At 33.8% G+C, this 18,521-nt stretch overlaps 1 protein-coding gene across 5 annotated transcripts in view; it reads left to right on the top strand.

Annotated features, from left to right (window-relative positions):
* The first annotated feature begins 3,063 nt into the window (after positions 1-3,063).
* The window catches only part of LOC117323549 (neuropathy target esterase-like), a 44,125-nt gene continuing 28,667 nt past the window's right edge, over positions 3,064-18,521 (top strand). For 2 of the 5 annotated variants that reach the window (XM_033878831.1, XM_033878828.1), the window contains exons 1-11: positions 3,064-3,177; positions 8,023-8,104; positions 8,479-8,567; positions 9,087-9,184; positions 9,560-9,706; positions 10,378-10,537; positions 11,403-11,480; positions 12,636-12,641; positions 16,907-16,968; positions 17,532-17,598; positions 18,194-18,274. In XM_033878831.1, coding sequence (XP_033734722.1) covers positions 3,100-3,177; positions 8,023-8,104; positions 8,479-8,567; positions 9,087-9,184; positions 9,560-9,706; positions 10,378-10,537; positions 11,403-11,480; positions 12,636-12,641; positions 16,907-16,968; positions 17,532-17,598; positions 18,194-18,274 — 948 coding nt within the window. In that variant the 5' untranslated portion in view covers positions 3,064-3,099. Of the gene's footprint in view, positions 3,178-3,445; positions 3,624-8,022; positions 8,105-8,478; positions 8,568-9,086; positions 9,185-9,559; positions 9,707-10,377; positions 10,538-11,402; positions 11,481-12,635; positions 12,642-16,906; positions 16,969-17,531; positions 17,599-18,193; positions 18,275-18,521 lie in introns of those variants that run through there. The other 3 variants (XM_033878833.1, XM_033878829.1, XM_033878830.1) reach the window with 2 other exon arrangements.

Here is an 18,521-nt window from a genome sequence, read left to right as displayed (position 1 = left end):
GATGATAGTATAACCAGAGACCTATATACTAGTATATAGGTCTCTGGTATAACTAACGTTATAAACACCCAAATGTGTGTCGCATTAAATCACTACTTACACACTATCTACCAAAGGTTTTGTGATGTGGGAATACTTTACATTAATATATTGGGTTACAACAGTGAATTGGTTACATGTACTCCAGTGATGATCCCGTTATTCATTAAACAACTGTATTAAATCAGAGACATATATACAGTATATATACTGTATATATGTCTCTGATTAAATTCAACTTTATTCCATAAGTTTTACAACTTATTGGATAAAATAGTATATAACATTAATGGACAAAGGCATCCACTCTTACATGATTTATAATTCAATAAGCTAATTTGTCAGATTTGTTACAGGGAAACAGAGAAATAATTATTAAAAATGAATATATTCTAATTAAAATCTTATAAAAAATCTTTCCTTTAGTTTATTTGCTAGTGATAAATATTTTCCTAAATTGTTAAGTTCTTTTATATTTTCTACTTTGAGTAACTGAATACGTTTAAACATACTATAGTATTTAAAATGATATGTTTTAATCAAATCAATACGAATGTCTGCGTAACATTTTCACCACATCAAATACATTTCCTTCATAACCTTCATAAAACATTCTTTAAGGAAATTGTCAAAAAAGGACGTTGTTTGAATACATTACTGTAAAATTGATCAGAACAGTAACTGATTTCTTCAAACATTTAACCAAGACTGACAGTTCAAAGTTACTGATTTAAATAAAGAATCCAAGGATCTTTAGTTTCCAACATGTCATCATAACATGCTTTGAGTAAAAAATTATCTGGACGCTTTAATTTCAACCAGTATTTAAAAATTCTTGATTTAATATGTACAAAGGAAATCCTCAAAGTTCTATGTACAAAAAACCATGTATCGTCTCAGATAAAAAAAAATCAGTTCTGTGATTACGTACTATCTAATTAAATTACATCAGGATGAGCCTGTATTTCAAACTACTGCATTTTTATCAAATCTTTATCTTGCAAAATTAAGAAATGGATATTATTATGTTAATATTACGTCAGGAAAGGGTAAAAGATGTTCTTAAAAGTGTACAAAATCTTATCAAATTATGCTAAAAATAAAATGGTTAACATTTTGCCACCTCACTGTATAGTAGACCAGAGATGTATATATCACATATGTGATATTTACATCTCTGAGTAGACCTATAGTATATATGCCATTGTTTGAGTTTTTAAAATAAAATAAAAATAAATAAAAAGATGACATGTGATATTAGTAAATTACCAAAGTTATGATATTGTCCGCTGGTCTATTATTTTGATTATACAATTACAGACATGAGGTGTGGAAAGAAAATCTAAACATGTAAGATGATAAAATCAGGACATTCACTGTCATTGCTTTCAATGTTTACAAAATAATATGGGGCTCTTTGAAGTTTCCCTCTATAAATGCATATAACAAGGCAGTGAACCAGATGACGCGTCGGACCACGTGACCGCCTAGCTCATTAAATTTTTTCAGCCAGCAGCAATATCCCCCTACTGGCCTAAAATAGATAAACAGCTTTGTAAGGCGAGGTAAAACCTGTGTCAGCCAACATTTATGGGGTCGGGCTAACAGAAAATGGAAAAATACCCTATGTGTCCAAAACCCTTTAATTTTGTTTCGTCTTTAACTGCATTTCTGCATTTTGCATTTACCGCTACATTGACCAATCACATACTTCATCTTGACCAGTAACGCCACCTGTCGCGTCATATCCGGAGCCAAAAGAAAATTATACGGCTATGCCGAACAAGAGGGGAAAAACATAATAGATTATCATATAAACCATATTATATGATTGATTATATTACATGTATATAGTTATTATAGTAGTATTTATTTAACCCAAACCAGAGACCTAGGTCTCTGCCCAAACTAGGTGTGTACTGATTTTCCTCTGCTGTCAGCCATTAGTGATAATTGAATAAAGAGGAATTAAATTGTTGTTTTGTTTCAATCTACACATATAACAGCTAGTATTGCTTTATTTTATCAAACTTATTGATCACACTAAAACACTTAATTATCTCCCTTTTCTAAGTGGGCAATCAAGATATTTTGCTGATGTTTGACATACATTATATCTGTATCAGTCATATCAAATAAAAGATGGACTGCTGTACAGGATGAATGATCAAATTTTATAAACTGATATAGATAGCAACGGATGATGAAATCACAAATATCAACACTTTCTTTTCAAAACGAATGAAATATTCACAATGCCATTGGAAAATTAAAAAAAAAACTTTGAAAAGTTCAAATGGAAGTAAAAATATTAGAGTTATTACACTTTGATATAACGGATATAAAAAAAGGATTGTTATGTGTAATGATGTGTAATGATGTGTAACTCATGAGACATATATATATATGTCTCTGATTCTGGGCAGAAAAAATAAACTGTTTTCCGCCGAAAACTTTGACCCTTATAACCCCCCCCCCCCCCCCCCCCCCCCCCCTTGCAGTTAAATGGTCGGTGCCTAATCACAACACAGTGAGTGGATAGCCCTCTCCCCATCAAATCACCCAGGGAAAAACAGAATCAAAATTCAAAACCAAAGCTACAAACATTACAATAAGAAGAACTATTTGTGCTTCATGAACGTAAAATGTTAAATTATGTCGCAGTGAACATCTGAAAATTGGAACACATATAGTTTTAACACATATAAACACAAGAAAATGAAATAAAGTAGGCATAGACAGAGACCTATATAGATATAGACAGATATAGTTATGTCTCTGGCCAGAGACCTATATTAATTTAGTATACTGATAGGTCTCTGCTCTGGCCCAGACAAAAAAAAAACCATTTCTTTATGTATGAGATATTTTGTGTTGGGCTATAAGCGCGATATGAACTAATGAAATAATGTCAAAATCGAAGTAACTTAGCACAGCTATTGTATTATAATAAAAAAAATGTTGAAGTACTCGGACGTATATTTGCATTGAGTTATCCCCCTTGTCAAATCTTCTGTTAGTGAAGGTTGACTTTAGTGATGGAAAACTTCAAAACAAACCATGGCCTTTCCAAACTTCACATTTGACGAGTTCAAGCAAAGCGTTTCCGAACGCGTGTCCAATCCAGATGTCACAATGGTATGTTTAACGATTGTCTTAAGGTTAACATGTTTTCATTTAGTTACATTCACCCGATGCAAACGTCAAAATATCTGTTTCAAATCGGATGCCCTCTGCCATTTCTGGCCACTGGCTCTAAAGCCCCTGGCAATAACTGCGATGTAGGTTTACAGGTATGGTAAGACTATCTATATTTACGTTATTGATGTTCAATGTTGCTTCATACTGCTGTGTAATGATGTGTAACTCATGATATTAAACTGATTAATCAGATACACATTAGTGACATATAGCCTGGTTGTAGATAACTACCTATAATTTTTATCCCAGAAGGGAAGATTGTGTCGTCTGCTTCATTCTCAACTGAGAATATATATACGTTTCTGCTTCAATATCATCTGGATACATACGGTTCTTCTCACGAAGGAATTGGTAGTATGGAGAGTTGTTGGAGCTTATTGCAGGTTTGAACTGTTTGATAAACACCAGTCGTCTGATGTTTAGAATTAATGCCTTCTACTCAGTTGATTCATTGGCTTTTTCACATTATAAGACAGAAAGCTATGGTTTCTATTATAAAATGTTGCTGAACTAACTGAACCAAGATTCAGAAACAATACAGTAGGTTACTGTCAAAGTTAAAAAAACGTGAATATTTTATGGTAAATTGGGGTTATGATTTAATTCTAGACTAAATAACATAATTTATAATCAAACTTGTCATTTTGTGTTAAAATAAAGCAAAGACATAAAGTATTTTTAGAAGCATGATTCATTTGATTAGTTTGGCAGTTACAGCTTGACACTGGAATATATGATGAACACTTGTCTGAATTGATTAGTACCTTCTGCTGTTAAAAACCTGTATGTACATGTATTCATATTTAATTATACATCCCCTTCATTCTTATAAAATTTTTCAAAAACTGATGTTCATACTGGTAATTTGTTAACAGCAAGTATGGCGGTATATCAATAATAGCTTGTTGATAATTATTAAATAAAAAAAAATTCCAACACATACATTGTACTTGATATGTCAATTTAGGCTTTATTCAATGATGATTCCACCAGATAAATTATTGATCAGGCTAATAATAACCAGCAATATAGCTGCTTCAAATAGAGTTTGCTGTAAATTAAAGATCTTTAGATACATGTAGTTAAAGTGAAAGATGAAAATATGCTGAATATTTTAAAGGCTCTGGTAGAGGGAAGTATGTGAGGTCAACTGATCAGTGAAACAGAAGCATTAATTATAGTGTAATAGTAACGGCATCAACATTTTGACTCAGTATAATATATATATATATATATGTGTGTGTGTGTGTGTTAAGAATTCTAAGCAAACTGTTGAGAGACTGCATGTATTTTACCCCTTACATATACATGTATATCTATTTCAGACTATTTCACATGTGTTTTGACCCTTGACTCATTCATATATTTCTCTGTAATGGTGATTTTCTGAAATTGATAAGTATTTAAGTTCAACTGAAAGCTCTGGAGTATTTATTGTCAATATGAATGAAATATGGTGCAGATATTATCATATATAGATGCATCTGTTAGTTATATTTACATTTTAGAGATTGCTTAACATTTTGTCATTTATATTTAATAAAAATTTTAAAGGTTTAACTGTACTAGAATATATAGGTTTCTGAAAAGGAAAATAGTCTAAGGATCGATTCAAATTTACAGCTTTCTGACAATGCTCAAAGCTTTATGTAACATGTGGGTAAAAATGACGTCATGTGCCAAAAATGGCATCATATTATTGCCATTGAATTGAGAATGATATTAAATCTAAAATCCTGTAATGAAATCCAGATGTATTTATTATGCATTGTTAATATATAGGAGATATAAGAGCATAAATATGTATCTATTTCAATCAACAAGTAACAAAAGAGCTTTAAATAATTTTACTACATTGTATTATGCTTCTTCTAAGGGTAAATGATGATAACCATATCATGCATGCATCCAAATTGAATTTGAAATATTTGAAGTTGAAACATTGTCAGGTACCAGCACTGGCATGTAGCTATGTATAGTAGCTTTGAAAATTAAAGCTACTTACATGTATCTATTGACAAATGGTGATTATTTTCAAACATCTACAGATCATACTCAGAGTCACTGGTGGTTTTGAATGCAAATTGAATGTGTAAAGGGCCTCCAATCTTTATGATATGGGAGAAATCTTATATACTGGGATACTGTTTTACATGTACATTGGGTTGTTACGATTCATTGGTTATGATGCAATTTTTTTAGCTTAAATGAATTGTTTATGGTATATACAATGTATATATGACCTCAGAAAAGGTATCCAGACTGCAAGCACTAGACAAAGTGAAGATCTGATGAATTAAGTTATTTGTCAGTATTATATGTGACCATGTGGGTAGTGCTGCTTGCTGTCTTCAGCAATCTTGACGAGATAGCATTATAAAGTTGGTATCAGTTCCACACTATCACATGGAGACAAACATGACCATACACAGCCTCCCAAAACACACATGCACTCAACACATATGCAAGCATCTTGTTGAAATAATATAAGTGCATCACAAATTTTAACTTTGTAATTCATTGAAGATTATTAATTTTTCAGCAATAATGACATTTTTTATGAGTAACCCACCTCAATGAAGTTTCAGGGAAGGTCAAGGGAGGGACCTATATATATGCCAATTAAGATATTCCAAAAATGCATAAAAATATTTTTTAAAAAGATGATGCACTATTAAAGCATAACAATCTATGCATAATCCCTTCCAAAAAATTAATCATGACCCAGATATGTGAAATTACGCTCTTTATTTTTAACAAAACTTTTAAAAACACATACTGTTGGAAAAATGTATTTTGAGGATTTGCAGTTCATCAATACCAGTAACTGTATTGACTATTCAATACACACTATATTATAATCATATTTACTGAATTTTAAAATGTTTTCTGCAAAGTGTATAGGAAATTATGGATGGACGTGTATATAACATTGAAGCAGCATTGCCCATTGACTTGATGGCTGTCCTTAAATGACCTTAGCTGTTAAAAAGGACGTTAAACAATACTAAATTATAAACCAACCATTGATTTGATGAAAACATGTACATCAGAACCTAGTAAACTTTTTATAGTACATATATATATATATGTATACATTTCCTTATTCTACAGTTAAGGGAAGTTACTACTTACTGTAAATCACAAATTGCAAGTACATGACTGCATGAACTAAAAAAAAGGAATAAAAATAAAAAAAATATGAAATGTGTATATATACAATGTACATGTATATGTATGTAAATCAATATAGTATAGAAATGATTTATCATATACAGACAGATTGAAGCTGGTCTGTATAGGAAACTAGGTAGTGTTGTACAGGCTACAGATGGTAAGTGTTTTGACAGAATGTTTGATATATTGACATCGGTGGACTAGAATTGGTCACATGAAGTTCAATTGTATACACAAAGCTCACTGTCCTATCTTTATATCTAGAGATGTAGGTCATGGCACACATATCTCCCCTTCTATATCTTCCTACATATGGTGGTTAAAGGTCAGGGTTTATCTAGATAGGTCATTTCCCAGACAGGTCATTACAATTCTGAATCCACCCACCTATATTTATTAACCTTATTACTTTAATATTGTTTATCAGATATGTGTCAAACTCGAAAGTAATTTATAATCTACATATCTGTACTAGCCATATGATACAAAGTCCAACTAAAAAATAGAAAACAGTAATATTGAATAGATTATGTTTGTTGTATATAAATGGTATGTTACACATGCATGTACCATGTTTTCACTACATATGTTTTGTTTTATTTTATTATTATTATTTTCTATTGTTGATTAAACATTCAAAAGTTGGGGTTAGGCTTATTCCTGAATATGAGCCTATGCAGAAAAAAGGTGGAAATAGGGGGGTGGGCTTATCCCCGAGCATGGGCATATACCCGGTAAAATATTTAAGTAAAGATCTTCATGAGTGTTATTGGGGTTGCTGTGCTAAATAACCTGTTGGTGTGTGCATATTGGTCAATGTGCCATTGTAAAGGATGTCAAGTTTATTGATTATATACATGAAGATAAGGTCATATTTTATGACATAATGAAATAGAAATTCCAGCGCCTGTATAAGGAAGGTACTGGTAAATGACCCAGTGGTTTGTTCCTGTAACCTCTTGGTTGGCAACCAGATACTTCTCTTGTTCTATATGATTATTTTTCTGGTATGCCTTTGTATACAGTTTCTTTATTTAGATTTTTTTGAGAGTGACATTGTTTTTACCCCAGCATGTGAAAAGTGTCAGATGCCTTAGAGGTCGAAGGTCAAATTCTTTGGCAGTAATTTGGCCATACAGTATTTCAATGTAAAAAATATATATATGAATAATTGGAGAGGAAAAATGGAGTAAATAGTTTGGGTCTCAAATCCGGGACCTGAGAACTCTAGACAGACACTTACCATTCGAGCTCCCAGCTGGCCACCAGCATTCGGCCCAGTCCAGTTTCGCTACATTTCTCCTTCCTTCAACCAAGTCTTCGACCCAGAAGACACAAGACTCAATACCACGCCATGGGTATTAATTTTGGGTGCCAAATGTATTAAGAGAGGGAATTTGAAAATGCAATGACCACACCGGAACTCCCACCCAGGACCTCTAAACTATAGACGGAAGCTCTATCCATTTGAGCTACGTATACCAGCTGGCCACTGGCCCCCAGCCCAGTCCAGTTCTGCTACATACAAAAGTGTATGTATTTATTGTTACCATGCATGACACTTGTGAAAGTGATTTTATACTGTTATTTTGTGTTCTCCCACAGAGCATCATGATTGCACTATGTGTGGCAGTCTTCACAATATTAGTCGTCCTCTTCTTTGGAGTATGGAAGCTGCGCACCAAAGGTATAAATAAACACACATGTACTTTGTATACAACATATGCGCTCATTAGATTCATGAAACCAGAAGTAATAGAACTTCAGAATTGTGTATCAAGAGATATTTGCTGTTACATATACTTACATATGTAGTTACTTCAGCCAAATATACATGTATGCATGTACAATACTAAATTTGTTAATATTAAGTCATTTTAGGATGCAGTATAAAATAATGCAATATAACATGATGAGAAAACTTTGCAGTATTGAATGCATGCTTGAATGATGACATCGTCTCTTGTGTAAAGATTTTCCAGATCAGAACAAATACAATTAACCTATTTTCCATATCAATTGTACAACACATTAAACCATATTTTATAACTTTGTCTTAAGTGCTGCCGAGTCGGAGTGGAGTACCTCGGAAACCCCGCTTCAGAAAGAGAGACAAAGTATTGTTCTATGGACGTAAAATGCTCAGGAAGGTATGAATGAAACATCTGATTATGCATATTCTCTTCACCAAATTAATGATGGTGGATTTAATCATTATGGAATGTTTTAAATGTTGTTTTTCTTAGCTCACCGGTTACAAATAACCGTGAGCTAATGCTGTACCCCCGGCGTTGGCGTCGGCATCCCACCTCATTTGAAAGTTTTTGGGGAAAATTTTTGGAAAGCTTATAAGTCCAAAAGTATACACTTCACACCCTTCTTATTTGGTTTATACATCCATTAGAGGTCTAGGAGTGATATTATGTGACATACAATTTCAAAATGACATGCTTATACATACATAAAAAATGAATGCATAGTGTGATTGCTGCTGCCGGTGAGCTTTGCAATCATTGATTGCACTTGTTGAATAAGGTGTTAAATTTACATTGAAATGGATAAGGGAAAAGAACAAGAAAGAATGTATGTTGAGTTTTGCATACAATAGAATAACTTTTGATACAAGTGTACTACCAGTATATGTTGGATGCTTTTATCTGATTATGTAGGTGAGGAGTTTTACTAAAAATACAGTGGGAGCAGCCTATTCTGGTTCTGGCCGAGGGAAAATGAAAAATAAACTATTAGTGATGAAGCTAGCTAAAAGGTAGGTTTTTCTGGTGTGATTCTTGATTTCCGACTGCATGATTTAATAATCACGATGATAATCATTGTCATTGTCATGGTCATGTTCATGGTCATTGTCATCCTCATCATTGACAATGTCATCAAAATGACATAACTTATTGTGCTTGTAGTACTTGGTGAAATACATTTTGATTGATGAAATGTTATTTATTGCAAATATTTACAATGTCTAAGATAATGTTTTTGATCCTGTGTATGAAATACATCAATATCAATATTCTATTTGCTGATTTTTGTACAGGCATAAGATTTTTTGAAGTACATACCTGGCACATCTTTTCCAAAATGTTATAATATTATAGTGTAAAATGTCTGTTTGATTTTCTCCTCTTAGATTACTACAGCTTCGGAACAGAAATGCCTTACCACAAAGGAAACATACGGAGCCTCCACAATCCTTCCTGGAGACGGACTCGTCAGAAATTGAGGAGTCTGACCACCGTTTACCCCCAGAGGTCCTTTACATGCTCCGTAGTACTAGGTACCTTGGGGACTAATGAATTATTGTTGTCAGTTAGATACTGTGTTTTATACAAACAATATTATGTACCTAAAGTCAATTGATGAAGAATTAACAAAAAAAATTGTTGGATACAGTTTTTGAAAACTTACCATAGGAAATAACAATATGGTATTTGCCTTTTGTCTTAGTTTTCAATACTGCGCAGATTACCTTTCACACAGCAAACTTAACTTGAATATATTGGGACAAACCACAAAATAGCTGTAACATTCTTGTGCATACAAGGGCTCATCCTAAAGCTGAAAAGAAATCTTTATCAAAATCAAAATGAATATCATTGTAATTCTACACTGCCCAACCAAATGGGCAAAATCCCTCTGGGCCAACAAAAGTGATTGAATTATTATGTTGATATAACTTGTTTCACAATTGTGGTAAAAAAAAAAGTTTACATCATGATGTAGAGAGAATTTGAATAAAATGATGGTCTTGAGATCTGAATTATTTAATAGTATCAGTCATTTGTTTACCATATAATTTCAATTCCTTGGCCAGTATATATACATAGTGTCCCATGCAATTCTGTAACTATGAAAAATTGATGTCTGTGTCAGCTTTAACTACATTAGATGTAACCATTATGATGGCAAGAAGACTTTAGTCTTTGATTACCCTCACTTCCTTTTCAGAGTTTTTGGTCATTTTGAAAAGCCATTATTTCTGGAGCTTGTCAAGCATATGGAGTCCAAATTCGTAACCCCGGGTGGTTACCTGTTTAAAATTGGAGATGTTGATGACAGTATATATGTGGTACAGAGTGGCAAACTACACGTCTATATAGCAGAAGCTGTAAGTCCTACTGCCAATATTATTTATACATTTATCACTAGAAACATTTAACAGTTTTGGGTTATCGTTGAATCTGCCATTGAAGCAGAGTTGGAGTAGCCCAGGGTCAGCCACGTTACCTCAGGTGGAGATTTGAGGTGTGTGGTTGACACTCCCCAACCGTGTCGGTTAGTGTTTCTCGGGAAGCTGTCATGTTGTGTCCTTGGGCAAGACTTTACCCTCATTATTTTGCATAGCATATGATGGGCTTCCTGTATGTTGTTCCTTGAGATAGTCACCAACTACTACAAGTAGATCCCGCTTTAAAATGACCCTGGCTTTTCACGGGCAATACACCCAACAAACAAACAGGTATTCATAGTATATTAACTATGGATATTTTTGTCCTATTTGTTGTCTCTTTGTTTTGTCAGTCTGTATGTACACATTCATTATTATTACCAGTGCTCCAGATAAGGGGTGTACAAGCATAATTTACAAGACTTTGACGCAGGACGCACAAGCTCCCATCTTTTAGATCGAATAAGATGTTACCTAGTAGTCCAATGATTAACTGTTAAATGTAATGTTGATCTGGATTGACAAACATTTATACATCTGCTAGTAGTCCAATGATTAACTGTTAAATGGTATGTTGATCTGGATTGACAAACATTTATACATCTGCTAGTAGTCCAATGATTAATTGTTAAATGGTATGTTGATCTGGATTGACAAATGATTAACTGTTAAATGTAATGTTGATCTGGATTGACAAACATTTATACATCTGCTAGTAGTCCAATGATTAACTGTTAAATGTAATGTTGATTTAGATTGACAAACATGTATACATCTGAATATTTAAATGGTGTTTTTATTTCAGGAATCTGAATATTTTGTTAAAGAAGTAAACACAGGTGATAGCATCCACAGTCTTCTCAGTATACTGGATGTTCTTACAGTAAGTAACTTCCTGTTGGGAGATTTTATCTGTAGACTTTTGGGTAGGATTATGCATATATATAAACATGCATGCATGAACTACCTTGATAGCGTTGTAGCTGCAGGCTTACTATGAATTAATGAATATTTTACTGTAGAGATTTGATAAAAATTAGAGATAAAATTATTTAAACGCGTAAAGCTTACATACCATGATTGCATTCTGTATTGTTTCAAAGCACTGGGAGAAAATTTTAAAACTCCCTATTGCTTTATTGCATGCCTTGTAGCAAAGTGGATGTTGTATGAAATAGTTGTCTTTTCTATCTTCTATATCATATCCTGTCTTGTATTGGCACTTAGCTCCATTTCTCTGATATTGGAAGTTCATCAACCATATGAATTGAGGAGAATTACGTAAATAAATCAAATGTAGGTCACTGTGACCTAGAATTTCTGTGTTTGCGATAACTCAAGTTTTCTTTGGCCGATCAAACTCAAAATACATGTAGATCTTTCTTATCACAGTTGCTTTATGCTCTGTGGGATTGCTTTTCAGGTCAGAAGGTCAAAGGTCATGGTCACTGTTTCTAAGAATAGAATATTTGTTTCAATGCGATAACTGAAGTTTCCCTTGGCCGATTTAATTTAAACTTCATGCAGATCTTCCTTACCACAAGTGCTTGCTTGGGATTGCTTTTCACATCCAGAGGTCAAAGGTCAAGGTCATTTTAGTAAGAATAGAAAAAATTGTGTAACTATAAATAGAAAATCTGTCTCCTTGCAAATAACTCTTGTAATCACCCAACTTTCTGCACAGGTTACACATCCACTTTCACTGAATTTTTGTTTTTCAATAGGTTGAAAGATAACCTTTCTTTGATAGACAATTTTTAACACTATTATATAATATTTTGAACATTTCAGCACTTCAGTCATAATACTTTCGATATTAATGTCAATACAACATAGCAATTTAATAATAATAGAAAATGAAAATAAATATAAAAAAAAAACAAAACAATTTTGTTACAGAGAACTAATGAATATCATAAAGGCAGATTCCATTGGAATCTATCATTTAGTTTATCAGGCAGGAAGTGTAAGGATGAAATGTAATGATTTCCTCAATGTATAAATATTTTGACATGTCTCCTTTTCTGTTATTTTATAGGGTTTTGTAAGTACATAGCACATATCTGTATAACTTGCCAGTGTCCCTAATCTGAGACTAAATCTCCTTTTAGATTTACAAGCTCTGCATCTTCATATTATCATGATCATATTTTACATATTTATAAGAATTTATAATTAAATCTATCAGGCCCTTCAAGATCATCACTGACACAAGGGTGGTGGGAAAACTTTGCTTTAAGGTAGTTTGACATCACAAGAGAAATGACATATGTCTGGGTATTATTAAATGACATGGAGAAACATCAATTTATTATTGAAATTGTAATTTAGACAGTGTAGCAGGGAAAAAATTAGAATTAACATTTTTCACTCGCATATTCTAGAAATAGGAGGGCAATTGTAAACATTCCAGCATCAGCAGCTTCTGCCCTCTCTTTTTAGTTTTTAGGCATGATTTCTCTTTTTTTTTTCTTTTTTTTCTTCTTTTTTTTTTTTTAATCACTGCTGGATCACCATCACCAATGCAAGAGGCTTGCTGTTGCTTATTTAATAATTGATGATTAAGAGGAATATATCCAGAACATATCCAGTTACTCATTCTGGCATACATCAGAGCCTTCATCCATTTTTGCCGCTTTCTGAACTCATAACTACAGTGTATTATACATTTTCATATTCAGAAAAGTTTATTATAAGCATAAATAAAGACAAAACTGGATACGAATGATCACTTGATACTGACCTGGTATCAGCTTGTTATTAACAAATAAATACAGATATTTGATTTTCATTGAGTTCAAGAGTAATTTTACATTTATTATGTATTGATCCCCAAGGCTTTGTAGGATAAGTATGGTACTGTTGTGTGGTTCCTGTAACTATATTTAGCTGTAGATTCCTTTGTAATTCCTTCCCTATATTTAAGTACTCCGCCTCACAAACCTGGCACCTCCTTAAATGACCCTTGATGTATAAAACAAAATAAACCAAAATGGTTCCTTGTTGCTATATTTAGATACTGTTGGGTGACTCTTTTCTATATTTAGATAATCCAGAGTGGTTCCTTGTTGCTATAATTAGATACTGTTGGGTTGCTCATCTCTATATTTAGATACTCTAGGGGGGGGTTCCTTGTTTCTATATTTAGATACAGCAGTTGGCTATACTGTAGGATTGCCCTTTTCTATATCAAGATACTCTATGGTGGTTCTTTATATCGCTATATTTAGATACTCTTGGATGATTCCTCTCTATATTATCTTTAGTTACACCTCTTTACTGTGCTAGATACATAGCTAAAAGCTCCTCTTTACTGTAGATCTATAGTGCTATAAACATACACACCACACTGAATTGTATTCTGTTTATATTACTTTGCACCTTATGATATCAACTTAGCTTTTAATGAACTAGAATCAAATTGTTTCTTAGCTCTATTTTTTACCGATACATACAGTAAACTCCGGTTTTCAAGAAGTCAGTCGGACCATGAAAACAACTTCGTAGAAACCGGACTTCGTGAAACACGACCAGTCCTCCCTGTCTAAAATTAGTCTCGATATATATACCGTTCACCAGCTGGCTAGCTAGGCCTAGCGTAAATGTGTAAACACTAACTGTATGATCAGTATTTAAAAACAACAATCACTGGACATTTTGTTAAACTTGTTTTACATTTTGATTATTATTTACAAATTGTTATTAACACAACGTAAGCTAAACGCATGCATTGAATCATGTGTACATTAGCCTATATACAGTACACGTGTACGTATCAGTTACACAGGAAAATATACCGGCGAGCGATCATCGAACTTTTTTTTTCATACTTTCGTAAAAAAGTCAGTCATTTGTTTCTGTTTTGAAGAATAATGACACTTGTCAGCAAAGTCAGAAAGTTTGGTGATACACGCAAACATTGTTTCATCGACATTCTCGCGTGACTCTACGAACATTTTTATTTTGTCAACACTGTCCACGAACTCTACGAGAGTAGGAATTTTCAATTCAACCCCGGTATCACTATCGCTGTCCGACTCAGAGTCTTCCGATTTGTTATCCATTTTGTTTTTTATTTCCTCAATAACATCACTCTGTGTTGTTTGTTCAGTGGTGACAATATCCTCGTTGATCGTCACAAAATCGGCAAGCGAGATTTGGTCCTCGGAGATTGATCTCCATTCATTGGCTAACGTTGCCAGAGGGATGTTGTCATCTTCGCTTGATGAGCTGTCACTCATCGAGGTCACGACCTCGTTATGCACGATTCCGGCCTTCAAAAAACAGTTACGAATCGTGGTGGGCGTGACACACTTCCACGCTCGGTATATCCAGTCTACCGCAAGTCGAAGATTGATTTCAGGAGTGAGACTTTTATCAAAACATTTCAGCAAGTATTCAATGAGGAATCGACGGTACTTCTGTTTCAAATTGTTTATTATGCCTTGGTCCATCGGTTGTAATTTCGATGTCGTGTTTGGAGGCAAAAACACAAGTTTGATTGAACTCAAACCCTCCACATGCGGATGAGCAGTGCAGTTGTCTAACAGCATCAAAACCTGACGACCCTGTCGATTGAACTTGCGATCAAGTTTTAAAATCCATTCTCGGAATAGTTCCGTCACCATCCAGGCTTTCTTGTTCGCGTGGTATTCCACGGGAAGACTTTTTACATTCTTAAAACATCTGGGATTTTTAAATTTCCCGATCACCAAAAGTTTTAATTTTTCGGTTCCCGAAGCATTAGCTCCAACCAAAACCGTGATCCGTTCTTTACTTTTTTTACCCCCATGACAGTTTTCACCTTTTACTGTAAGTGTTCGATTAGGCGTCAGTTTAAAAAACAGGCCGGTTTCGTCGGCATTAAACACATTGTCTAGAGTGTAATTAGAAATGATGTCACCAACTTTATTTTTCCACTCATCCACAGTTTCCTCGGAAACGGAGGAACTTTCCCCAGAACTCACTTTGCTTGAAATACCCCTTCTTTTTTTGAAACGTTCAATGAAACCATTCGAGGATTTGAAGTCACTGTATCCGAGATCTTTCGCAAGATCCTCTGCTTTCGCGGAAAGTATTGGTCCATTGACGGGAATATTTTTATCACGCACATTGTGGAACCATTTAAAAAGCGCTTCCTCAATATCTGAGTGGTTTGCTGTCCGTAAATACTTGCGTTTTGGACTGAAAGTTCCAGTATTAAAAGCTTTCTCTATTTGTGCCCGATTTTTCAACAACGTACTCAACGAGTTTTGCGGTATGCCATAAGCCTCCGCTATGTTTTTTTTTGATTGAATTCCTTTGTCGACATCAATCAAAATTTGGTGTTTCGTTTGAAGATCCAATATCTTTCTCTTTTTCGGAGTAGCCATTTTGACACCTTCCTTCGTGTATAAAGTGACAAACAAATGAACAGTGACTTGTTTTTACAGCGATTTATATCGGGTAGGGTTAATGAGTTGTTTTCACAGTTCGTACATACAGGTAAATTATCCCGTGGGGACCCCCAGACCATATCGCACAAAGCGATAGTTCGTACATAGCGACTTCGTGAATACAGGATTAATTTACAAAGGTTTATATAGAGGCTCAGTAGGGGATTTTTAAAGACTTCGTGAAATGCGGTATATCGTTAAATCCGACTTCGTGAAATGTGGAGTTTACTGTATAAACAAGGAACTTCTTGTACATGAAAAGAAATGATGATAGCTTAAATAAGATGAAATATAATTATATGCATTAAACTTGTGACAAATAGTTACCCTGACTATCAAATGCTTCATTGTCTACTCATTCAGGCTTAAGTTTAACATTTACACTTGAATCTAAAGTTGAGCTGATGTGATATCAATGTATACTATTATATCTATTAGAATTGTAATAAACTTGGTCATTATTAGGGAGTAGTCTCTACAAAACAGAGTACACCTGTATCAAAGCTATCACATCTGTATTATAACTTCTGTTGTAAACAAAACAGGCCATATATACCAGGTATTTGGATTGTGAGACTGGCCCTCTGTCTCTTAGAATATCAAAATTATAAATATTTAAAGCTTTATTATTTTGGTCCCTAGGATATGTCTGATTCTAAGTTTCAAACTAGAGGGAGATAAACTTGTACATGTATTAGAATTTAGCTGTGCAATCCTTAACAAAAGTTAGTAGCTTGTTTGGCCAGTCTAGTCCATCATTTAAGTAAATTGTTTCAATAAACATTAAGAATACATAATTCAATATATGTCAATTTCTTTTGATTGATTGATATGTGTGATCATTGCATGTGACAAATTTCTTCTTTGTTTTCAGTGCCATGCTCAACCTTTTAAAACAGTCTCTGCAAAAGCTGTAGAAGAAACAACAGTATTGAGGTAAATGTGTTTCAGATTTCTAGGTTATATTTCTGCCTGTTTCCATCCATCAGGGGAAATGTTACTTACCTCTTTCATAGTAATTTGTATGTAGCTCCAACACTGCGCCATAGCAGTTTTGTTGTGGTCGCTATTTTCGTAATACCACTAACTAAACCCTGGGAGCTGTTCTATTCATTTAACATGTGTAGTATGATAAACTCTAATTTGAACTAAATTCCAAAGTTTGATCAATTGATTTAATTCTGTTTGAAATTGAAATCCAAATTGATGAATTTATACAGTGAGCTGCTTTCAGCAGTTACTATTAGTATTCATATTCAGTATGAATGCCAAGTAGGCAACCACGAATCCAAAGTGAACTGTCAATAACATTCAGATTGGGGACCGAAAACAGTTTAGTTAATGTAATAATGCTTACCAGTGGCACAGTATACCGGGTATATCATTATATGCTGTGTACATGTTCATGTTTCTGGTTCACACAGACACATAATATTTATATAAATGTACGTGACTCTTGACTCCTGACATAACAATACCTGTATTCATTTCTCTGTCAGATTGCCTGCTCTTGCTTTCCAATCCTTGTTTGAAAGGTTTCCAGAGTCCTTGGTCAGAGTTGTTCAAGTAAGTGATTGTACAGAAATTTAATGTAAATATGCATTGATTTGATATTTTCTTTTGCTGTGAATTTATCAGTGTTACTGTCATGTCACTGCCAAACACTGAAGAATCAATGGCTTTATAGGGCTCAAAGTGGTGCCTATCTTAGTGGCCATGGCGCCTTAAATTCAACATTGGCGACCAGTTATTGACCTATAAGGCACCAGCATGGCCACTAAAAAAATAGTGTAATTTTGTGAATTGGTTAATCTTTCAAAGGTTGCAGTCAATGCTTAAATTATGTTCACAATCAAAACGTTACAGAGATATTATACTGATCTAAAGAATTAAAAGAGGTTTTTTTTCTTCAAACTTACAACAACTAGACCAGGTGACTAACTTTTCCATTTGATACCTAGATTTTATGACATTGTAGCCAAATAGGTTACCTAGTAAAAATATCTACTTTGAGCCCTGCTTTGAGCAATTTGGCAGAGTGCTTGTCTTCTTCCCAATCTAGTGTAATATAGACATTTTAGTTGTCAGTGCATGAGTATATAGTAACAAATTCTTTGATTTGAGGAGTTCCCTTGTGTTTGATCTGTGATTTGTTTTCCAGATTATAATGATACGCCTACAGCGAGTGACATTTACTGCCCTTCATAACTATCTGGGCCTCAGTAATGAACTCATCAGTCCAGTAAGTACTTTTATCATATGGTAGACCTTCTTCACCCGATCCCAATAAATGGTTCATTTGAAAGGTTATGAAATATCATCCTAATGATATTTAGCAGAGCTCAAATTTAATTCAATTATACCTAAATCTCCCATGATAATAACACTTTCTTCAAATCTTGCATATATTGTCTTACTGAAGTCAGGTCTTACATGAAAGGCTTATATAGACGAAAAACATCAACAAAATCTAAACCAAAATTCATTTA

Source organism: Pecten maximus, chromosome 3, assembly GCF_902652985.1.
Source record: "Pecten maximus chromosome 3, xPecMax1.1, whole genome shotgun sequence".
NCBI classification, from domain to species: domain Eukaryota; kingdom Metazoa; phylum Mollusca; class Bivalvia; order Pectinida; family Pectinidae; genus Pecten; species Pecten maximus.
This window is presented reverse-complemented; position numbering and strand designations above follow the sequence as displayed.